This window comes from Channa argus, chromosome 13 (assembly GCF_033026475.1).
Source record: "Channa argus isolate prfri chromosome 13, Channa argus male v1.0, whole genome shotgun sequence".
In the NCBI taxonomy this organism is placed as follows: domain Eukaryota; kingdom Metazoa; phylum Chordata; class Actinopteri; order Anabantiformes; family Channidae; genus Channa; species Channa argus.
Window position 1 is genome coordinate 6159349 of NC_090209.1, and position 25605 is coordinate 6184953.

Here is a 25605-nt window from a genome sequence, read left to right on the forward strand (position 1 = left end):
CAGTTAATGAATCTGACCTCAGGGGGCGTCGTACCCAAAGCTCTGCTCTGCAATCGGCCCTGTACCTTCTTTACCACATTCCTTGACCCCAACTAAAACATTGTCGGAAGTGTTTCTCTGTCTTTTCAAATGTGTCTCAAAGATCGGGTGGGAGTCAGGTAAAAGAAACCCAAATCAGAGCTGAGATGGAGGATGTTTTCTTGAGGTTTGACTCCTACGACTTCGAGGTTGACCCCAGGTTTCAGGACGGACTGAACAGATCCAGCTGCAGCAGGGACGAGACCAAACTGCTGGACATGAAACTCTTCTATTATAACAGGTTTTTATATTTATTTATAATATATTTATTTTATTTTCAACTCGGTTTTTACATATCATCTGCACAAGTGTGAGCACAAATAAGCTGTTTGCTTTACATAATTTTGTCATTGCATTTAATGTTTTGTACTTCATTCAATTAGTTGCACTGTGTGCATCAGTGTGATGTGAAGCACATGAAAACAACTGTGCATAAATTACAAACTGGTGGAAAAGGTAAGTGGCTAATAACTGGCTAAAACTCCTCTGGCAGCAACAGCCTCAGGAATTTTGAATTTGACAATATTCCTATAATTTGACCAGAAGGCAAATTATAGGTCATTACTCATAAGACAGTTATAGCATTTAATTAACCAACAGCCTATACAGAAGTAACAAATGGCTTATCCATGACCACATTCAACAATAAAATCTGCATGAGTACTTTACTGTTGATACATGAAATATATTTTGCTGTTAGTACATCTTAAAAAATTGAATCCTTACAACAGTTGTAAACAAACTAATTTACCTCTTCTCTCTCTCTGTCATCATCAGGTTTGTTGAGCCTATAGACCAAACCAAGTACAAACAGTGGAGCTCTTCTTCTCCTCATGTTAAAACAGTGGACTGCTGTTTGGAGCAGCTGGACCGGAGGACAGACTCTGAGATCAGGAAAAGCCAGACAGCTGAGACCGAGGCAACGCAGCTTTCCTTTGTAGAGGTGATGCGACTGGTTCAGGAGGGAAAGGAAGTCCCAGGAGCAATAAAGCTGGACATAAAACCAAGCAACCAGAGTCCAACTCCGTCTCAAATGGAAAGGATGTTGAAACCTTGGGAAACAGCATCATCCTCCTCCAAATGACATTTGAAAACAAACAATATTTTTTTCATAAAAATTATAAATTTATTAAGTATCTGTGTGTCTTAAACTTGAACTGTCTTTTGTGTTTGCTTTGAGCCTTTTGTCATTTTTTGTGTATGACCTTCAAATAGAGGGTCCAGGTCAAATTAAGAGTAATTGTACTAATACATTGTTGTTATTTACAGCCAAAAACAAATAGATTAAGGTGATATAAATGCCAGCAAATATACGTGATTTGATTAATGTACAACTAAGTATTTTTGTTACTCAACTTTTTTCTTAAATCAACTCATGTAAAAAGGCAATAAGGGAATAACATTACTGTTTAAAATTCATTTTAAAAATACGGCAAAAAGCCGGTGTTATGGTGCGTTTCACTACTGGCCCTTAAACATAATAACATAATAACTCCCTATATTAGTATTTGTACTGAATGGGTTATCCTGGTGAAAAAAGTCACTGTTGGATCCACATAAACACATCCATCTTAAAACACTGCAGTTTCCCAGGAGGCCAAAGAGCCCAACATCTAACTGCTGATACTCTCTATGTATTTCCCAAACAATTTAATCTGAATAATATTGCCCTCTTGTGATGGAATAATGGCCCTTCATTTATAATGTCCACTATTACTTGATATGTTGTCCTGTAACATCCAAAATGTTCAATTACTAGAAATTAGACCACCTGTATACAATTTAAAGGGGGTCTAGTACACGCCGCCCTAAATTTAGTAGAATTTAAGTAATAAATCATGTCAAATTAGATAACAAAAAGACAAAGACAAAAAAATTGTCTTTATGCAAACATAAGACATCAACTCTTATGTAAAGATCCCTCATACACATTTATTCATTGTGTTTTGACTGGCAATTTTTGTTTTCACCAAGAAAAGTGACAACATTTTACACTAACATTTCCCTAGATCAATTTCTTACAAAGAAAACACACAATCACCAAACAAAGTTAACGCTTTAAGCCGGGAAATAACAAACCTACAAGAAAAGTTCACTTTTAGCTAGTCCCAGTTGAATGTACAGTAGAGGTAAAAACAAACAAACCAAAACCAAGCTGCAATCTGTTCATACAAAATTAGCACCGTTTGAATAGCACCAATAGTAAATCCAAACAATCATTGAGGTAAATGTGTTGACTACAGATTTCACTCTAGGCCTGTCTGTCATGCAGCTAATGACAGGTATAGAGAATAGTAAGGACTGGTCAATCACAGAAAAACTAAGATGTCCAATGCAGCACCATTGTTTTCACTTTAGGCAAAGGAAAAAACAAAAAAACATACATCTGATTAATAGAAACACAGGTGTACATTAAATCCTAATGTAGAGATACCTGAACAGTACGGTTGATGTAGGAAAAAAAAAATCACACCAAATATTAGGGAAAAAAAAGACACACAGAATTTACAGCCATGCAAACTTATGTTGAATCAAGCTTTACTGGCATTTTAAGGACCACACCACTGGTTTTGCATGTGCAACACATGTACATAACAGGAGGTTTGGGATCCAACCAAATGAACACTGAATCTCAAATTTTCTGTTCTTTCTTTTTTCTGATCTATCAAGTGTAGCAGCAAATCCCGGCATTTTAGAAGCTAGAAATTCTCTAGTATTTTAACCATTTTTGCCTAAAAATTTTAAACATATTTTTCAACTAATATTGATATTTCCATAAAACTAAATACCTTAAAAATAATTGAATTCTCACACCTAAGAACCTGGAATATCACAAATGAATTTCCCTCAAACTACATTGAATAATTTGCATTTGAGAAAAGCCCTTATAGATTAACCTTTTTGAGGTTCACAAAACAGACTGGCCTATTTTTGTTTTTACTAATCAATTCAATAAGTCCCTTTATTTGGGTTTTTTATGTCACAAACTAAAAACAAACACAAAACATTGTACGCATATCCTTTCATTACTATGTTCTTAAAGTATTTAACTTTTTGTGTGTGTATACACCGTTTAACCCTAAGTAGGATCCACATCAGTCTTGTCTTTTTAAAATGCAACCACAATAATCAAAACCTTTTAACCTTGTATTTGAAACAATATTATGTGCCTTGACTTTTTTAAGCTATAACTGTTAAATATAGTAATAGGAAAATTTAAATATGGTTGGCTTTTGTTGTTTATTAGTGTACACACTTTGTTAGGACTGGGCCCAAACATGCAAAACCATTGTTGTAATCCTTCAAGACACATGTCTTATTCATTAGAAGAATCTGTGCATTCTATTCAAGTCCGATCTTAGCAGTATTGTTCCAAGTACTGCAATTACTTAAAATTCTCCCTTTAAAATTTTAAAAACCACAGTTACTCCAATGAGTAGCCACAAAGTGTTTTTGGTCCTGTATAAATAGCCTTATAACAGATAAAATGTTAACAAAAATGTAAAACCAGTGAAGTTGTTTTTGTAAAAACATAATTTGAACACCACAGTGACATTATTGTAATTCTCATAACAAATTGACTAAAAGTCAGCTTAAAACCTTTTAAGTTGAGAAGTAAACAGAATCATCAGAAGTAAATATAGTTAAAGTCATCACTGCTGCTGATCATAATTTGATCAAGTTCCCGGCAACATGATACAATTAAAATGTATGAAGTACAAGGAGAAAGAAAACAAAGTTAACATTCTATATAAATTATTAAAAGTTTAAAAAAGTGTAACTTTAACCAACCTAATTTAACCAAAATATCAGTACTGAGGTAGAGACCTGGGGCCTGTATCATGAAGAAAGTTGAAAAAGTATATTGCTGGTCATTTGTGACTGGGAGGCTGCTTGTCATATAAATGTATACACAACAGATGACATAGAATCTTTGAAGATGTTTAAAAACATCAGGAATATTGTAGGAAAAAAATAGACACAGGTTTCCGAAAATGTTTGTTCTCTCAGTGGCAGCCAGTTATTTATCCCAGTGAACCAGGTTTGTGATGCCAGATGACCTAAGTGAAACATCAAAACAGCTTGATGATGATGATCTCATCTTAGTTCATGATACAGGTCCATGTTCTGAGCAATACTGTTTGATACAGCATCAATATTTATCAAAGAAAACCTGAAAAAAGTGCCTGCTGGTAATGTCAGATTTTGGATGAAAGCCAACAAATGCTAATTAGATTTTTGAGAAAAAAGATGAGGGAATGTGAACTACCTACTAATGCAGGGCAGGAAAAGGCAGTAGTTTATCGCTGCTGCTCATATATGAAGACTTGATTCACAGGCGTTATTCACATTCAAAATAATCCTTCAGTGGAGCGAAGAGGTGGCGAATAACAGGGACACTCCAGGAGCGACCCAGGACTTTCTGCCTTTGCATCCGGCCCATGTTGTTTACATCTGTGTAGTGTTTGGGGAAGCCAAAGACCCTAAAGAGTCAGAAAATGTTACACTGTAACAACCCAAACGTGACCTCCTTTGACAATACTGTTATAGACTAATCTGTGTCCATGTACAGAATGTCTGTATTATTGTTGTGCAAAAAAAAGAATAAATTCATATCAAGATGAGCAATTATTTACAACAATTTGTTTACGAAGAAACAAAAATTACCAAATGAACATGACACTATAACATTAAGTTGCTATGTCTGTATAAGTTAGTCTAAGAGAGGGGTCACCAACATGGTGCCGGTGGGCACCAGGTCACCCCAAAAGACCACATGAGTAGCCCGCGGGCCTGTTCGAAAAATAGCTCACCATAGCGCTACTTACCAATGAGCAGCATCTAATTTTTTGGTTGCTATTCTTTTTTAAATCACATTTGATAGTTATTGTGAGAAATCATTGACATGATCTGTGTCTTCACATAGATGAATATAATTAATGTAATTGAATATTAATAATAACATATAATTAAAGGTAAATTAAGCAAATTTGTTATTTCAAAAGTGCGCATCAAACTGGTAGCCCTTCACATTAATCGGTACCCACGATGTAGCTCTCAGTTTTAAAAAGGCTGGTGACCACTGGTCTAAGATATACTTACTGCTCCATTTCTGTGCACCACAGATAATCCTCCTTGCCATTCATGGTGACAGGTAGTGGTCCCATTTTCCCCTGTCTTATGGAGTTAGACTTTGTTGTGATAGTACGTACTTTATCAAACTGCAAGACAAGACGACATATGAGAATAAGTGCGCTTCACCATTTTAAGAATCATTTAAATAGGTCATCCATCCATCCATTATCTTAACCACGTCTCCTGAGAGGCAGGGTACACACTGAACAGGTCACCTGTCTATCTCAGGGTTAAGTCAGAGACACATACACAGACAGACACGCATATATGCTCACATTAACACCTGAAGCCAGCTTTACGTATATGTATTCAGACTTGCCAAAGGTAAATGTAAGAATTTTTACAGCTAAATTAACACCACATAGATAGAAATTCAAATACCAGTTTATGATATGATGACTTTTATTAAAGCTCTTTTAAGGAAAGAGAATTCAAAGGTTTTTAAGGTAATGTTTGCTGGTAGCATAATTTGCTTTAACTACAACAAACTACCGAGTGAGGTCACTTCAGATTATCATCTCTCTTCACATAGCAAACAGAATACTTCTACCTTTGCCATGCGCCCGACTTCCAAACAATCCTGCAGAGCCACCTTGTTGTCTAAAGATGTAGCCAGAGGTCTGAAGAGAAATGCAGACTGGCATGTAAACTGTATGCAAGAAATGTTATCTCTAAGAATCTGTACGAGGGCAAGAATATAAGTAATGAGTTTGGTATTAGTATGTACCTGTTCATGCCAGGGAGGTTTCCCCAAAAGTAGCGTGCTCTGTGGGCGGGACTAACTTTCACGGCATCAATGAGAACTGGATTACACTGAAAAAAGGAAGAATGAGATAGAGAAATACAATGGAATGGCAGTGGGGATATTTTCACCAGTAATAAAACATAATCACCTCAAGGAATCTGCAGATATCTGATTTGTCGTTGGCACTCATGAAAACCACGTTCTCAAATAACCAGAAGAATGGACGGTCATCACCCTCTTTGGGCTTCAAAAAGTTCAATATGCGGTAGAACTCGAAAAAGAGCCTTCCAGTGCCCTCTGCAGGACAAACAGAGACATTAACAGAGCGTGATTGAGGAAGATGTGCCACCACAAAAATGTTTTTAACAAGCGTGTGGAAGCTACACACCAAATAATCCTTTTCGAAGAGGGTTGACCATGGACAGGTCGTTACACGGACTGCCTCCAATAAGAATATCAAAAGGACCCCATTCAGCCAACTGCAGTACACAATTACAGAAGTGAAGCTGAATTCAAAGTTTCATATTTGAGTCTCTTTGCTATGACACAAAGTCACAAAAAGTTCAGGTTCCTCCCAAAGTTCAGGTTAGTATTATTTAGGCTTATACTCACATGCTTCCTTGTGATGGTGCGAACATCGTTTACGTATTCAATCCTTCCCTCGTGTTTAACCATCCCCACAGCAATCGAATCCTCACAAATCTCAGAAGCAATATAGCGCTCGATCTTGAAGCCAAGATCTCTGAGCACCAGGTATCCTGTCATGATGCCACAGAGGTTAAGAAGGTTAAGACTTCAAACATTGCAAAATATAACCCTTTACTGACTGACTGTCTTATTAAACTCCTAAAGGCTTCACCTGAGCACACAATAAATAAAATTAAAAACCAACCTGTTGCAATGCCATCAAAAAGTGAGAGCACCTTGATTGGCCTGCGTTGATCAGCGGGAATGGAGGGATAAACTCTGTGAGGCTCCTGTGAAAAAACAAAAAAACAGACCTTCATTATCACTGCTCTAATTAGCAACAGTATTTGGAATCTGACAGTTGCAGACGTTTTTCACCTGAACCTGTCACACAAGCTGGACATGTTTGGTCACAGGGTGACACCCATGTCACATACAAAGTGTAAATAGAATCTCACTGAAAAGGAAAAATAGCGTGCAAGCAATCTGCACTCAGATTTTGTCTGAATAATATTATGTGAAGTAAAATGTGTACTGACAGGAAGCTGTGGCACTTACAAACGCCATGGCACTGCTGTTGGCAAAGAAGTCCTGAACCCTAACACCCCAGTTTGCTCTAAGTTTGAGGTTTCCGTGACACTGTGATGGTTTGCACATGTAGCAGCTCCAGGGATCAATATCTTTCAGCTTGTCGAATGTTCCTTGGCCTACCAGGATGTCCAGACAGTCTTTACAGAAACATCTGGGAGACACAGAAAACACCCAAGAACGTACATGAGAGTTAGAAAATTATAAATGTGCAGACTACATGTGTTATTTCTTATGTTTTAGTCATTTAAAAAGTTGAAATGTACAGACAAACAATTTTTAAAAAAAGTACTGTTACTGTACTGTACTGTTTTGTACAAGCTAAACGCAATGGGACTAAAGTTGTAGCTAAAGTTGTAGGTCTATAAGAGATACATCTGAGCAATGTTAACCTGCAGCAGCTGGTGTTGCCACAGAGAATGACTTCCAAGCCTCCACAGCACACGGTGCAATACGATTGGTATCCATCTTCATCATAGCGATACAGTGTTTCTGTGAAGTTCTCCTGCAAACAGTGGCATGGTCGTTTTGCAGCATTTAAAATGTTAATGGCAGCTGTGTTTCAGATGGCTGTTAGACACTGAAAAACTGGCTGGAATGAAGTAAAGCAGACCACATTGAAATAGACCAAGGGGATCACTGGTGATGTTAGGTTACCTTGCATTTTAGACAAAGACCACCTTCAAACAATGGGTGTTGCACTTCAATCTCAGGTGATCCACAAGACAAACAAAAATCTGAAATAACAAACCGTTACCTTGGATTTAAGAATTTTATATCACAGTTGAAGTCAAACATTTCTTCATTCATACTCCTGCAACCTACCTTCAATAGTTTTTCCTTTCTCCTTGACCTTTTCTACTATGGATTCTGCAAAAAAAAAAAAAAAAAAAAAAAAATCACAATTAATTAAACATAGGAATCTTTACAATAATTAGATTAATATGAAGCATGACAGCGGTATGTTTATGGACTATGTGTGGACAACATATTACAAACCTCTGCTAAACACAATGGCAGCTGCATTTGCCTTATTTTTAAAAACATATTTCCTTTTTGCTGGAGGCTGGTAGTCAGACAGCGCAGAGTCAGAAGATTCAGTATTTGAAGTAGAATCTAAAAGTCATAAAAAGATGGAATTTCATGAACATAATTTTATGAAATAAAGTTTTAAGGACAGTTAGAATCACAACTATTGTGCACAATTGCATTATAAAACATGCAGCTCCTTATGTACAGCACATTATGTAATGTATGTGTAGTACATAATGCATTTTTGATGGGTCGATTAAAATGTACACATACCGGGAGGTAGGAATCCTTCAGGTCCTGTAGGCAGAAATCCTTCAAGGGCCCACTCCAGCATCATCTTCAGCTCTTTATCTCTATTTCCTTCTGCCTCAGTGAAAGACTTCCCACATCGTTCACTAGCCAACTACACATTACAGGTGTGATCAAAATCTAGAGCTGTAGTGAAATATTTCCTGGCCCTGAGTTAACACATTTATTCAGATGATTCTGAGCAATCAGTTTGACACTATGATACATGAAATATCTCTAATGTTTTGCAAAATTTAAATGGTCCTTTCGGGTGTAACCAAACGGCCACTCAGCAGTTTGAAAGGTAATCGGTGTGTGAACTGTTTGCTTATTACAGTTCCATCAGCTATGAAATAATATTTTTCATAAAAAGAGGTTGCTCACAGTTTGGTCCCAAACTGCAAACCTTTTGATTTCATCCAATTTACAGTCAATTAACAACCTAATATTAATTATAAATGTATTTACACTGATACAATTGTTACCTTTGACACACAATGAAAACGGTGATAAATATGTAGGAAACCTTACTGTAAAAAACTTTGTTAGCTATTATGTCTGACTTCACACTATATGCATTGAGTTGAGCAAACCTTTGTCAGAGGGACAACACACAACATGTTACAAGATATCAAAAGATATCAGTTATTTTTTACCTCAATGATCTGGTAGATAGCTTCCTTGTAAATGGGCAAGCTGGCATAGGAATTTTTGCAGAAGCACTTAGTGAAGGCACTGAACGAGAGCAAGCCCTCGGTGTAGATCTGCAAAAGAAAGCAATGAAGATATATAACTAGCTACCTCAATACAGAGAAAGTGCTTCTGTGGCACATGCACAGTACTTCTAACCTCTGAGAACATCCCGTCTCCAAACCACTCCACCCTCCGCAAACCCGGAGGAGCTAACTTAGTTTTCCAAGGCATCACCATCCCAGGCCACCAGGAGAAACCCTTCACTTTACCCCATACTAGCTCTCCTGTCAGGAACCCTTTCCCATCCTGCACATATAAAAAAAAAAACAAACACACAAATTACACTTTACTGAAAACTGCTGAAAGCAGACAAAATGGGACAGATATTTTATGTGATATGATGTATGATGAACAGATTGAAGTGCCGGTTTTCTTCCTGCAACTTTAACACATTACCTGGTAACCATGTTTCCGTCGTCCTCTTGGTGGGGTTTTAAAGAATGGTGATGATTCTTCTGCCTGAATGTCAACAACATGTAGAATACGATGATTGCAAAGTTGAAAAATAATTTAAGCAAGGACCGGTATATTTCTTTCAACTGTAATTGTTAAATCATCACCAGTCACATAGACATAATTTGAATTAATTTCAGGTAACATAAAGAAAAGAATTTGTTAAAAACAAGAACCAAGGGAGCCCTTTATCATAAAGACCAAAACGCAAGAAAATGGCTTCTACTGTGGCTTCAAATTTAATAAATTAAATTCGAGTTTCAACATGGGGCCAGCATAATGACTGGCAGAATGTTATCCCATTTTTGTCCTGTTTCTATCTGACTTGGAATGAGGTGAATAAGGCCAGCGATAAATCTGAAATAAAGATGTGTTAGATGAAGATGATAATTTTCCTTGTTTAACTTGTTAGGAAAGTTGTAAACAACTCTGAAAGCCGTCTATGTGAATCAATTCAGTAACTGAAATTCAGTTAAATGTTCCCTGTGGGGTTTTAGACCTCTTGTGGCTCTATGGAGCAGTTTAGTTCTTTGAGTGTGTGCTGGTTTCGTTTATGTCACACATAACAGAACACACAGTCCCACTACCATGGAAAAATACACAAGATTATGTAATGTGCCAGGAAAAGCAAAGAAAGAAAACGACTGGTGGATAGTCAACATTTATGGATATAAATGCCACATTTAAAATACTTGCAAATATTTTGAGGGTTGTGTACCTGACTGGATGATAGTGTTTTTGTGATTAAACATAACTTTTGTTTTAAAAACAAAATCACTCAAAAAGCCCCCTTTAAGTTTTTGCAGTCTTTGAACATCCTAACTACTGTGGCTAGCTGTCGAAACAGTGTTTACTACAGGTCTGATGGTGCTGAAACTCAACAAAAAGGACTCAACAGTATTTGTCTCTGACTCACAGCAAATCAAATGCAAACGCCATTTGATTTGCAAATAAACATGTTGTAGAGTAAAGCGTGGAGTATTTTTTTGTTTGTTTATCCAGCACCATTTGAGAGGACAGAGAAGACATGTCATGACCCAGGGGTTTTCTGGTAGTATACATGAGTATACCTACCACCTCATTTTGGGACTCCAGACCCGTTTTTGTGTCCTTATCAAGACCATTGGGTTTGGACCAGGTGCTAGCACCAGCCTGAAACACTGTACGGGCCTGTGGCTTCTGGCGCAAACTGCTTTCCCAGCCAAAACCTCCCCTATTGGTCCCCTGGGAGACAACATACTCTCATTACACATTCAAATATCATGCACATGCAAATGTAGTCTGAAAACATCGTATATGCAGACTGCCCCTCAAAATGCCACTTATTATCTCGATCTTTAAAATGAAAAGTATAAAGACTCTTCCAGAGTGGAAGATTTATTTTTTCAAAGCTGCAACTAAAACTTTAAATAAAGACAAATGTGATGCAGCAACAATGATTTTTTTCTTTGCTCTTTTGGTTTCAGCATCATGAAGTCTTTATGGTGAAATTTAGTTTACTTCTGCAAATTTCTAAATTAATCATATTGTCCGTTATCACCTTACAGATGCAAAAACCAATACTGAAGAAACTCTATTCAGTAGGGTGACTTGTCATCATGCAGCCTGGATTAACTTGTTTGCCTGTGCCATATACTGTTACCCAGTAGAGCAGTGTGTCTGGCCGATGTGTTTTTAACCGTCTTAGGACAACAACAGAAGAACAAGCTAATCCAGGCTGCATGATGACAAGTAACCCTGCATGAATAAAATTTATTCAGTATTGGGTTTTCCATCTGTAAGGTGAGTGTGAAAAAAGACCCAGCATATGCAAACAAATTTCTCCAGCTGCTGGACTGAGACAGACCAAAGGCAAAATTATAACAACCACACACTGCTCTTCAGGCAGCTGGATTTAATTATGCTTAAATAACCAATCTGAATCTTTGAAAACCAAATCTTTTTTTTTTTCATGTACAGGAAGTAAATTAAAAATGCTGAAAAAGGGGTACAAAGGAAAATCTTTTACCTCTTTCGACATGGCATCGTTTTCTCCAAGCATACTGTCACAATCATTTTTCAGGTCTTTGAAAAGAAACAAAACTTAGTGGAGCATAGTTTTATTGTTATTGTTCAGAGGAGCAAAAACTGCAATGAGACATGGTAAATCTTAAAATCGAGATTTTACAAAATACATTCTAACAGTAAAAGAAAATAAATAATGCATGACATATATATATATATATATATATATATATATATATATATATATATATATATATATATATATATATATATATATATATATATATATATATATATTAGTGAAATATAAAAATAAATAGTTTTCTTACGTTTTAGCTTTGTAAGACGGACTTCACATGGCTTCACTATTGCATTATGGCCATTAAGTTCTAGAAAATAGAAGTGTAAATGGCAAATTATCAAATGCATGGACTTCATCTTGTTACCTTTTTCACATATACACCATTGCATTCATTGCCATCATTTCATAAGAAGGGATTTAGTTATTACTTATCATCACAATAAGATAGGTGCAAATTTGACATGTTTAATTTACCTGATGGACTATATTTCTTAACGTCAGTGTTCCGTGGAGAGTCCTTGTTGCTGGTGCTGTCAGAGAGAGCGCTGTCAGACAAGACATCACACTGGGATTCACTCTCAGAGAGCGGTGCAGTTTCTCCATTTTCTAAGGCCTGACACAGGAAGTACAGCAAGTGCAAAAAAGTTACTTACTAAATTACTTTAAATGCTAAAACACAAATACAGACAGATTCTATGTTTGCACCTGAGTAAAAACTTGTTGAGCATCAAGTGGTGGACAGGGGAGAGCCAACAGGGTCAATATAAGTCTTCTGAAGACTGAGGTTGGCTTGGTGTTCTTTAGTACACTGGCCCAGTGTTTCACCAGTGGCACCACTGCTGACGTGTCCTTGTCTCCTTCTTCATTTTCTCCCTCCTGAGCCAGTCGATACTCATCAAATTCACCTGTCAGCTGATTTAGCACCTCAGGGGAGCTGCAGATCCCCAGCTTGGTCCCAAGTTCTCCAACCGCCTTCCCTGTCACTTTCAGCCTGCTCTGATGGTTCAGTAGTTGTGTGATGCTCCTTAGCAGGTCAACACTAACAGGTAGTTTTTCTGATATGCATCCTGTGAGTGCGATGTAGAAAGATAACACCTGCTCTTTTAACAGTGGCGAGGCCTCTGTAGCCTTAGACTCCTTCAAGAAGTCTTCCACAGCTTTGCCACCCAGACTGAGTTCAGGGCTGGACAGGTGAAATTTCTTTTTCTTAAGGATTTGAGCATCATTGTCCTTGTGGAGGTGAACAGCAGCTTGTGGATGAAGGAAGTAGGAGGTGTATGTGCACAGCAGGTTGCTGGCTTCCTCTAAGATGAGCAGCATATCAGCCTGGGGGGCTTCCTCTTGTGTTTGCAGATGCCTTTGGAAACTTTGCAGAGGCTTTAGGGCCTGTTCCAGAAACATAAATGTTGCCCTGACTTTAGGATCCTGCAGCTGTGAGGAGATTAACTTGGCTTTGTCATCATCCTTGTCAAACAAGTTGAAGTACAGTATAAGATCTGTCCATATTGCCAGGATTCTTTTGACTAATAGGCAAAACTTAAGGCAGCTGGTGTTGAGATGAAATGATGGACTGTTCACAGTGACATCGGAGCCAAAGAGAGTGCAGAGGTTGTCATTCTTTGTAGGGCAGGACGAATGATAGGCATGAATGTCTGCTATCAGTTCTTGAGCTTGATTGGAGAGTTGCTTCACCCCAGCATTGCAAGCAACATCAGCAAGGATGTACAGTCCTCCTAAGGCTACAATGTGTGGGTTGAGTTCCCTGAGCTGTGAAAAGATCTGCTCTGAGGCTGTGCTATTACTATGAGAATAAACTGCAACCATATTATGTGTGGGTAACCCAAATTTCTTCAAGGTCTCCACCACTGCTACAGCAGTTTGTTCTCCTTCACCATCCACTAACTGAAGGGCATCCAGAAATTTGATGGAGTATCTGGAAGATTCAATATCAAAATAACCAATGAGGACTACACAAACAGTGTCAACCTTTCCTACAGATATCCCTTCATAAACATATACAGAATAGGGAGTGTGCTGGCAAACTGATGTAATATCTTTGGGGTACTGCAGCCCCAGCTTACGGCGTACAAAACATTTAGACACCTGTTCACCCTTAGCAGAGCCGGTGCAGCAGTGTTCGTGAATAAACTGGACTGCTACATCACTACATGGCAGTGGCGCAGAGCTTTGCCCTTGCGGGCCAGCCCTCATGTGACTTTTAACTCTTTTCCTGTGTTTTTTTGTTGCCACATGCTGCTTGAGTTCAACAAGGCCTCTCTCAAATGTGTTCAGGTTTCTTTTACAAATTAGGCAGTAGGTATAATGCTCTCCAAGGGTACTACATTCAGCCCACTCAAAAATACCCTTCCATTTTTCAGTGTAAGGGAATGTTTTATTAATTTCAGTGCCATTCTCTTCTCTGTTGGATTTCAATTTAGAGGTCCCTGACAAAAAAGAGAAAAAGAGATTGCTGCACAAGTATTGTAAATGTGACAATTGAAACACAATAATCACAGTAAAAGAAAATCTTAACACTTACGCAATGGTGAAGATGCAACGATAGGTCTGATATCACGACTGTCTCGTGCTTCTACGGGGTTGTATTCCTCACTTTTCACATTTGCAGTGTAGAAATCTTTGAACCACTTCAGGAACACAAAGTTGCTTGTAAAGTCCCCTCTAATGAGCTTCTCAACTGGAATGTTCTAAATACAGACAAAGAATGATAACATTTAGAAATTATTTAACTTCCACTGAGAATTAATGTATTACTATGTGAAAGAAAAAAATACTATGAAAAAACATTTTGTTCTAAACAATGTTTAAAATACTTACACCTATATGTGAATGTACTACATATAAAGCTGCAGAATCATAAAAGATGTGGAATTGTGTGTTGTGAGCAGTGACTTTCAACTTTGACTTTGACTTTCTGTCAAGCAAATAACACCAAACAGCGTAGTGTTTGTTGTTATTTGGTTGACAGACACCAACGTGATGCTTCATGATAAATTTCTATTATGGTATGTTATTGTTAACTCACAAAGAAACAGAGGAATAATAAATGAAATTACAATGCTACTCTACAAACTCAGAATCAAATAAAAACAGAACATACCTTTTTGATATTGCTCTTGCTGAAAGCTTCATGGAGGAGATTGAAGTTGTGTTTGCACTCATCCTCACCTTGTGCATCAAACTTTACCTTAGTCATGTCAACGGAACCAGGAATGACACAGTCCATGATCTGACAATGGCATGCACCTTTGGGATCATACATACATAAAGACAATAAAAAAAAGTTGCATTAAAGAGGGAAAAGTGATGTTTTTCAAAAGCTGATTCATCAAGCTGTATTGCCACTAACCAAATTTGGTAACTAAATGATAAATACATTACACTTCAAAATAAAAGGTTGTTGTTGGGCTCTCAGTGGAAAGATTTTACTGTGAAGCAGCAACAAGAACAGTAACTTAAAATTGCTCAAATACAGTTTATAAAGCCGTAGAATTATCATTTACATTTTTAAATTAAATATCTGAAAGTATGATAAGAACATAGGAGTAAAACTAAACACTAAGGTGATTCAGTTACAATTATAAGTTAATCACAGAGACTTTGTAATACAATGCTTTATCTCACAACCAGTCCTGCCAGAATTATGTTAAGCCAAATATCACAGGACAAAACAGCATGGGTTATTGTGTTTATACACCATTGTGCAGTTCGACTGAAAATAAATGTTTTCATGGCTTTGGGCCAATCAGGAATGTGGACGACACTGCATTAAGTCTGTTCATACTGATAATTCACCTGAACCCATCTCCTGCACATCTTTGAATGTTGTCTTCAGCAGGTTGTTGATCCAGGTCACCAAATGCAAGGGAGTTGATTTATCATTGGAGGAGTCTAGAGTGACAGCCACTGTACTTGCCATCTTGCAACACTCTAAGAAGGAAAAAACAAAAAAAATAATTTTAATTAAGAGTGCTAAAATATGGTAGTTTACATACTTATATACACACACACACACACACTCACACACACATACATATTTCTTAGGAAACGTGTTGGATCAGCACTAAGTGTTAATCCACCTTGTTGTAAGTGGTCTAGTTCAGTTGAGTCTCCATGGTGAGCAATTTGCTTTATTTAGATAACTATAATGCACACAAAGCACAAATCTTAGCCACCTTGCCTTTAGTTATCTTGTAGCAAATCCTGTCTACAAGATAAGGATGTTGTTTTGTCTGTTGGAAACAACACAAAACAAACATCCAAATGAGTAAGTGAATGTACTTTCAGTTTCTGTTCTGCCTGTGCTCAAAGAGATGACCAACATATCGGTTGAAACACCTGCAACCTGATCTATAAATAGCTGTATGTGGATGTAATACATTTTTTTTAAATATACATTCATTACATTTGCTCAAATGTTTTGCACATGTAGGCCTATTATCAAGTATGATTAAATGAATGCATTTTACTCTTAGCTATAATGACAACTTGTACTCAGTGTACTTTCGAAGGATCTTTAAAATGTTGTTTCATATACATGGTTTGTCTTGAAGTGTCTGCAGAACTGCTCCAATGTCATAGCAGACCATCCCACACTGTAGTGACCCAGAGTCACTCTACGATCACAGATGCTTTTCAAAGTGCTGAAAAGGGAAAAGGTTTCCATAAAAGGAGTAAATGGCTGGAGGCAGTAGCATGAGGGTGTAAAATGTTCTGCCCAGCAACAGAAAACTAATGTGTGATGTATGAAGTTTAGAACTGCATAGGATGGAGACTTGAAACTCTGTCGATGTATTTCTCTCTTGTAAGATAATAAAACCCTAAAAGACATCCTGGATGTTGAGGCTTCGTTAGTAATTACACTTGTGGTGTCTAAGAACAGATACTTTCATTTTTTTGCCAAGACAATTTGGTGTTGTCGGCAGGATCTGTGAGTGGTCACCGGAGGAGCCAGAGTGAACAGTGGTTTTCATGGACCCTTGAAAAGACAACAAACTCCAGTCTCCACGTCTGCTGAAATGTAGAGAAGGAGAACTGAACACAGCGGCTCCTCTGGTGACTGCCATGGATACCGGGTGAGTTGTAAAGAAGTTCCTAAATTATTTCTGTTGAGCTCAAACTTGCCATTCTTGGTTGAATTAATCTGAGCGAATCGGGCGACTCCTAGTCAATTGGGGAGGATAAGTGTCAATAACCGAGTTGGACGCAGGGGCCAACAAGTCTCAGTGATTAGGGACTTTAAGTGATGAACATAAAGCTAGGTGTAGTGGGAGCTTATAAAATATACCCTCACCCTCGTAGAGATGTCTCCGTTGAAGGCTGTGCATGGACTTCCATGGGAAACCAGGGAAGTGAGGGGGCTTGGACCCCACAGGGTCCGATTGTTGAGATTATGAAAACCAAGTATGGTGACATTTATTAGGGGAAAAAGGCACCAAGTGAATTCTTTGTCTCTCTGTGCCTCCTAAGTTTTGTCATTCTCGACCCGGTCACAGGTTATTACAGGACGGAGCAGTACACAGAGAAAGGTCGCTGTTCGTTTGAACAGGACAGGTCCAAAAGTAGAATTAAGAGTTCTGGACTTCCCTTACTGGAAGTGTGGCAGAAGGTGCGCACACTCGGATTAAGCCCTAGGAACTGAGTGATGGTGAGAGAATGGAGGAAAAAGAGGCCAACAGACAGCATAGAAAACAGTAGATTACACCAAATGGTAAATGTTATGAAAGGTATGGTGACAAAAGTCTTAAATGTTTGAAACTGTGGATTGAGAATTTTGGCTTTCCTTAAGTAGGATTATAAGAAATGATGTTAAATCAAGAAAAGAAACTGAAGGCTAAGTGTCACAAAAAGACATACAGATGTGTAACTTACATAATGTTAAATATGTGAAAAACGTGAAAAAAATTAAGTATAGGGAAAGAAGACGACTGAAAAGATAAAAAAAACAACAACTCTTATGACAACTGCACCACACAGAACAGATAACACTTCAGTAGAATACACACAACCACGATATACTCCCAGTGTGTCTTCTCTCTGTCCACAGATCACGGCACTGAAACTGGACGCTGGCTTGGACTCCTACCATGAACAACAAGTGCAATGACAACCAGTCCCACAACAACAACCACCACCTGACTCCACCACATCTCCGTCCTCATCCTCATCTGCCTCTTCTGCATTCTCATCATCTGCCTAATTTGCAACCACCTCAGGAGGGGAAAGATAGAAGGAAATAAACATGCCACACATGTGTGCAAAGGGGACATTCTGCAAAAGACTGTCCCTCTGGAATTGAAGAGGACATAGACCCAGAGACTGTCCTGAGAAGTCATCGCCAGTGGCAAACTGACAGGAGGAGGAAAAGCTGGTGCCCCTGGGACAGTTGCTGATGACTGATCAAAAGGAGGGAAGTAATGCACACTGACACACACTGCAATGAAGACATGCTTACACACATACACTGATTTGCTAACTGAAATGAGGAAATGCTTGCTCAGACATGCAGTGAGAGTTTGCCACACAAATGCAATGAAAACTGCTTGATAAAGCTCACACATGCTGGAATAAATGTGGATTTGACTGAGGAATGTGTTTAGTATCAGAGCTAAATTTAAACCAAGTGAGGCAAAGTGAATGGTCAACAGGTGACTTTTTTGGTAGAGAGCAACTATATCAGTAATAAATGTAACTGAAGTTGCAAAATGAGCTGTGTAGTTGTTGGTGTTTGTGGAAAACCACAAAAAGAGTATTTGACTCAGTCATTGCCTTGTGCTAATTTTCAAGATCGATCTTTTAAACATGCATTCATGTTGTCAAAATGATGCTTCATAAATTTGACATATCTAATGATTAAGTTGTGGATCTGGATGTCTACATCAGAAGTAATACAAGTGTTTAATAATTCAAAAATGTACAACTTTATTACCCGATTGTACAGCCCATGTTTCACATGGCCTTCATATGCACAGAAATACTGTCAATCATGCTTTACCTGTGTGACATTACTAAAGCCACAGGGAGCACATCCTCCACCAGAAAACCATTTGACCATGTGATGACTGATTTTTTGAGTTGATACCCAATTGAGAGAAAAGATATTGAGTTGTTAGGAGTGACATGTACTCAAAACGAAATTGGTACGAAGAAGATGGTCTCCTTGGACTAAGGTTTCTCAGGTTGTTTTAATGAACATGAGGATAATGGAAAATCAATAAATTAATAAAACTGTAAAGGAAACCTCCAAATTTGGGAAAATGACATGTTGCCATGACACCTATAAAATAATAGGTCATGTTTTGGTCATTTTACATTTGCCAAAGAAAATACATAAATAAGTAATGGTTCACAGATTTATAAAACAAATTTTTTGGCAATTTATTCTATATTCTGTACTTTACATGACCTCGTATTCAAGTTGTTATCTTGAATATGAGATCATGTAAAGTGTCAAATTGTTCAATGTAGAAAACATTTCCCAGGGGTTATGATGAGCACTTGCAAATTAAGCATTAAAAATTGAAGTTAATTGAAATCTGGTTAAATTAAGAGATCAGTACTGATATCAGCACCCATTTCTAAACTACTAGAGCGTGGAACAAAGTGACATTATGTCTGTTATAACAGAGTTTTGACACGTATTAAGTTGTATTTGCTTTGTATGCTGTGTAAATGCTGTGTTGAGTTGTTACTCTTCCAACAAAACACAGCAGTCACCATTGCCCATGCTATTTCTACCCGATGACTGACTTCTAGGGGTGGGGGTAGCGAATGAGCCTCAGCCGATGGGTGGGCTGCCTAATCTCCTATTGTCTGACTGTGGAGTATAAGGCCTGAGGGTTTTCCTATGAAATAATCTTTGCATTTGGATATTTTGATTGCTTTTTAGACCATTTTGTTGTTGTGAATACCGTAAGACACCGAGGTGTGCTACAGCCGAATCCTGCGGGACACTACAGCCACGCTGCCGTCACGGTCTCTCCTCCCCTTTCAATGTATAGAACGCGTCAAATCTCGCGGTGTCTGTCCATTTTTTGCCGCGAATCTCCACCTTGCATAACTTTCTCTCAGTAGGAATGTTTCAACATAAGGGTTCATAATTTGTTACTTTCCTTGCTGAAAGCAAACCCAGAACAGTGCAGTGACAACCACATCGTATATTATTTCATTTCTCCAATTTCACTTTACGTGCATGGTGCAGCCTGGTTTTACATGGGGGGGATAATGTTTTAATGTTTTATCTTTACGTTGGAGGAAATATGTAAAGAAACAGTTTCATTTTCAAACACGTTAAAGAAACTGAATTTACAACTGCCTATTCGTGTGTTATACACGATATAGCAGAAGTCGCAAAAATGAAACTAATGTTGTTAAACCAGTTGCAGTCATTATTAGGAAGTCGAAACCTCCTCCTCATATCGCCGGAGGTTTGCAGAAACCGGTCTTTTGTGTTGTGGTGCTACGTAAGGTCGGATTTGCAACCGGGACAATAAAAAAACTGCAACCACACGAGCCGAGACTCTATCATATGAACAGTAAAACTAAATGTAGCTATCAGTATTATATGACCGCTGGCTTTATATGAGGATAAATAATTGTTCACTTACCCCGCCGGGTCCCCTATAGATACAGACGTCCTCCAGATTGTTCGTTTCATCCGAAGGCACGTTCTCCGATAGGCAGCCCGGCCCTGTGACGTCCCCATTACGGGTAAGGGACCATTGGACAAACGGCACTGTAGGCTGTCCCACAGTAGCTACTGCCACGGGCTTCCAACCTGCTGTATACTAAAGGACCAACGTGTCAATCCAACAAAAATATGTAGACAAAAATATATGTCTAACCGAATTTCAGTGGACGAACACATGGATTTCGATTATTTTTTTTAAATCTAAAAACAAACCACTGTAACGTGACGAATTTGTGCATCTAAAATACCCATCTCTTTGAAAATGAGCGCAGACTGATCATTCAGGCCAATCTAACCCTAGCACCACATAGCAGACAAAACCATATATAAGCCTATTTTCTGTCGGTCTACAAATGGCCTCCACGACTATCCAACCATTTAGCTATAACAACCGCCTGTGTTAACACAGCCGCTGGTTAGTAAAAGTGTAACGTTAATGCCAGCGTGGCATCACAGGCAAAAACCCCACAACGTTGCCGAGCCGATCGTCAAGTTGGTGGAAAAATACGGCTACTACCAAGGCGTTAGCATATTTAAGGTTAACTTAGTTATTACTATGTAGTTTGCGGGTTCCATCCGTCAAAAAGAGCCACTTTTTATGTCAGCATAGTTAGTTAAGGCAGTGAAACGTAGAATTATATATCCGAAATGAAAACAGTTCTATAATAATACAAAATATAACAGTGCCATCAGACAGAGAGGAGGCTTTTTGGTGCAGACATGTTTCTGCTGTTAGCAAGTTTGGCTAACAAGTGTTGTGGTTGTCACTCAGATTCATTTACCATATGTGGGACGAATAAAGGTTTATCTTATCTTGTACACTAAAAGAAAAAGTTATATGTGTGTAATTAATGTGTTTTTATTATCTTTTGTTGGTTTTATTTGAGCAATTGTTTGTAATGGATCCTGAAAACACACACACAAAAAAAATACAGCAATTAATAAGCATTTTTGAAGGACACAAAATTTTTATGTTTTATCAAAAGCCCTGCCCTTTGCAGCAATACCTAACTGAAAAATGTGATGGAAGTGATTTACTTCCAGGACTTCTACAGAACATACCAAAGGTCTGATATGCTGGTTGGTTACCGAACCCTTTGGTCCAGCTTCTCCCACACCAGCTCGACCGGGATAAGATCTGGTGATTGAGTTGGCCAAACCATCACAGTGAGTATTCCAGCAGCTACTTCCTTCTCCAGATCATTCTTACACAACCAGGAAGCATGCTTAGGGTCAGGGTTTATCCATTATCTGTCCCCACTTATCAGGGTCATGGGGGGCTGGAGCCCACCCAACTGCCACTTTGCCTCCAGTCTATCTCAGCTCCAACACAGAGACATACACAGGGAGACAGACAGACAACCACTGACAGATTCATTTAAACAGACAATTTAGATTCACCAGTTATCCTAACCTCCCCAATTAGTCATTGGCCAGAGGGAATAGCATGCCTCTTCTGTAAGGACTGGTATCTATGTTGATTGAGGATGCCTTGCATATGATGCAGTTCGACCACTCTCGCATTGCCAAAGCTTCCCCACATCATCGTGTTTCCACTTCCATACTTCCCTGATGGTGTTAGTCAGGCATCTGTCACCTTTTCATGATTTCTGTGTCTGATACGTGGTATTCACTTGGATCCAAACACCTTAAAGTTTTACTCATCAGTCCACTGTTTGTGCATTTTGGCCCACTGCAAATCTTTCTTAGTAGGGTTCTACTCTTTTCATCTCTGCCCATGAAGCCAGCTGATCTGAGTCTCTTACAATACAGTGTCTGTGCCCACTGGTTTCTCTCTTGTTTTAGTCAACAATGCAGCCAAATCAGGAGCAGTGAGGCATCTGTTTTCTTTCGTACTTACAAGTTGGTTCGACCTAACCAAGAAAAAGAAGTGAAGCTAACACAATTAAATCTTCCGACTTCAAGTTTAACACTGATTGTGTATAAAAGATTATGTAAAAGATTATCTTTGAAGCTTTCAATAGTTTACCTGCTGAATATATTGTTGCGGATGAATGAAAAATATGTTTTCTGTATTTTGGGATTGGAATACACGCCTCTTTGTAGTGTTTTTGCAGATGTCACCCCCTCACGACTCCCAAATACCTATAGAGCCTGTGTCTGTTCCCCAGCCAACTTCATTACATAAACCAAAAATGAACAATGTGGATGATTAAATATCAGGTCTCTCGTCCAAATCCCTGTTAGTAAATTACTTGATAAGTGATCCTCAAATTGACATATTTTGTCTCACTGAAACTTGGTTGCAGCAGGAAGAATATGTCAGTCTAAATGAGTCAAGCCCCCCCAAGTCATAATTATTATCATGTTCCTAGAAGCACAGGCTGAGATGGAAGAGTAGTTACAATCTTCCACTTAAGCTTATCAATAAATCCTACACCTAAACATAGCTGTAACTCATTTGAGAGCATCACCCTTAGCCTTTCACACCCAAACTGGAAAACTCAAAAACCACTGTGTACTGTCCTCTAGTCCTTAATTCAGAGGTTATCATTTTCTGATTGTTTTAACCAATTTAGTCCTTATTACAGATAAAGTTATTATAGTTGGTCACTTTAACATTCATGTAGATGCTGACAGTAACTGCCCCCAGCACTGCATTTGTTTGATGATTAAATTCAATTGTTTTTTTCACAAAATGTAAATAAACCCACTCACTGTTTTGGTCACACCCTAGACCTTATGGCATTGAAACTGGTAATTTAACAATATTTTTTTCTCATAATTCTCTTTTGCCTGACCATGTTTTTATTTGAATTTTCAATAATGGACTAGACAGCAGTTAGAAAAGAATTCCACTACAGCAGGTGCTTGTCTGAAAATGCTGTGAGCAAATTTAAGGAAATAATTTTTTCATCATTTTGTGGAACCAGCAACCAGTTCAGATTCGGGAAGCAGACAACCTCTTTACCTTTTATTCTAGGCTTAAAAGCTTTCTCTTTGACAAAGCTTATAGTTAGTTATAGTGCTGTTATAGGCTTAGAATGCCGGGGGACCCCCCCCCCCGATGCACTGCGCTCCTTTTCTCCTCTCTTCCCTTTCCTTTTCTTCTTTGTGGTTGCTTCTTGTTGCTTTTTTTTCTCTTTCCTCTTTCCACTCACTCCAACCAGTCAAAGCAAATGGCCACCCACCCTTAAGAGATTTCTACTGTTAAAGGGAGTTTTCCTCTCTACTGTGGCCTATGGCTTGCTCAGGGGGATTTGTTAGGTTTTCTCTACATATCTGTATAGTCTTGACTTTATTATGTGAAGTGCTTTGAGGTGACATTAGTTAAATTTAATTGATTTTGGGCAGCACAGTGGTGAAGTAGTTAGTGCTACTGTCTTCTATGTAAAGTTTACGTGTTCTCCCCATGCTTGTGTAAGTTTCCTCCCACAGTCCAGGGACATGCAAGTGAATCTAAAGTGCCTCTCGGTGTGAATGTGAATTGTTGTCTGTCTGTGTATGTCTCTCTGTGTTTGTCATAAGATAAACTGGTGACCTGTCCAGTGTGTGAAACTCCTCTCGCAACTCCTCTATAACAGCTGGGATAGGCTCCAACCCCCCAGCAACCCTACACAGGATAGGATCAACATATATTAATATTTTAGTGTTTTCAACCTTTTTCTTGCCAGTGTATGTTTATATTATGGATTTCATAAAAATCTAGTTAATGGCATAGTTTTCCACAGTTTGTGTAATGGCACTTCAGCATGAAAACATTTGGAAAGAGAAGAACATCCAAAAAGAAAGAGGATTTTTACCAGAACATTTTTCTAATGTTTTCCTCTTGATTGAAACTGACAGTATCATTTATATTAATTAAATATAAGAATGAATAAAAGGCTACAGCAAAGCTTATATGGCCTATTTGTCCATTTTATTATCCAGCTAAATTGTATGAAAATAAACTGGCAGTGTAAGAAAATAAAGGCAGTCTTTAGTTCTAGGACAGACAAAAATGCTGGTAGTTGTATATAAAACATAAAGCACATAAAAAAAAACACTGGAGACGTTAAAAAATTAAATGTATAAATTATGGTTTTAAAACTGAAAAATAGGATTTCAAACATTTGAAAAGAAGGTCTGAATATCTAAAAGAACTGCTCCATTCTTGTTACAAATACCTCATTTTGAAGTTTTCTAAGTTGCTTTGCAAACTTCCAATACGGTCGACTTTAAAATATGACTCAGTTTTACAGTCCACACTATGTTTTCAGAGCTTCTACTGACCCTGTTTTTACAGGCAAAAAAGATCAGAAAAGGGTAAAATTAAAATTATGTTTTTTAAAAATACAACAAAATCATAAAACGAAAATAACATTTTCAATTTTACTTTATCATTGTCAATTTTAACATGTTTTTTTTATAAACATCTGCCTGTTAAAGTTTTAGGTCATTTATGTGCACTGTGCTTTCAATATTCAATATCTGTAATCTGGATATCTGTAATGCGATTCTTAGTATAACAAACTCCCAATTTAAAAAATTAATTGTTACTAGTCTTTATATAAATTTTAGATATAAAAAATCAAAACTTTTCATGAATCCAAAATTTCATTTTAATATCCAGAATACACTGTGACTATAATAAAAATGTTAAAACAGATATCCACAATATGACTAGTCAAAATACAGTATTAGATATCCTCAATTATGATGAGTAGAAACAATGCAGTTACAGAAATACACAGGTATATTGTAGAAATATTCGAGGACATTTTCCAGTATATTCCTATTTGCATTTGATATTTGTAAGAGGTTGGAAGTTAAGTCACTCAAATTAAAATCACTATTGAATATAATCCTAAAACACTCTATAACAATATGTTGTTTAAACTATATTGGTGTTTAAACTGAGGGTCAGCGGCCAACTGCCTGTCGGTGTTTAGTGACACAAAAAGCAGCCATGTTTTGAAACCCCCAGACAGTCACACGAGGTGAACAGGTCTGTCCATCCACAGCTCAGTCTTCCCTGGTGGACTTGATCCACAGACATTCTGCGGTAGAACAAAAAATATTGTTATTTCACACCAGGATGGGTAATTGTGA

The 25605-nt window shown here is 37.9% G+C and overlaps 1 protein-coding gene and 1 long non-coding RNA gene across 3 annotated transcripts; one reads left to right on the plus strand and one right to left on the minus strand.

Annotated features, from left to right (window-relative positions):
* Positions 1 to 80: 80 nt before the first annotated feature.
* Positions 81 to 1240, plus strand: LOC137139816 (uncharacterized). The gene is made up of 2 exons (XR_010916396.1): positions 81 to 319; positions 856 to 1240. It is a non-coding gene; the product is annotated as an uncharacterized lncRNA (long non-coding RNA).
* An 883-nt stretch (positions 1241 to 2123) lies between these two features.
* On the minus strand, positions 2124 to 20580 carry dnmt3ba (DNA (cytosine-5-)-methyltransferase 3 beta, duplicate a). 2 transcript variants are annotated; one of them, XM_067527580.1, is made up of 26 exons: positions 20471 to 20580; positions 15660 to 15794; positions 14965 to 15110; positions 14386 to 14551; positions 12552 to 14290; positions 12321 to 12459; positions 12094 to 12153; positions 11769 to 11824; positions 10835 to 10984; positions 9704 to 9766; positions 9404 to 9553; positions 9211 to 9318; positions 8540 to 8669; positions 8234 to 8350; positions 8060 to 8104; positions 7892 to 7971; positions 7627 to 7739; positions 7205 to 7388; positions 6852 to 6936; positions 6572 to 6717; positions 6348 to 6438; positions 6108 to 6256; positions 5942 to 6027; positions 5765 to 5834; positions 5182 to 5300; positions 2124 to 4562 (listed from the first exon to the last, which is right to left on the minus strand). In XM_067527580.1, the coding sequence occupies exons 2-26, from the start codon at positions 15781 to 15783 to the stop codon at positions 4421 to 4423; spliced, it is 4458 nt and encodes a 1485-aa protein (XP_067383681.1). In that variant the 5' UTR covers positions 15784 to 15794; positions 20471 to 20580; the 3' UTR covers positions 2124 to 4420. The 2 variants fall into 2 exon arrangements, with proteins under 2 accessions (XP_067383681.1, XP_067383683.1); XM_067527582.1 differs by lacking the exon at positions 10835 to 10984.
* Between the last annotated feature and the right edge of the window lie 5025 nt (positions 20581 to 25605).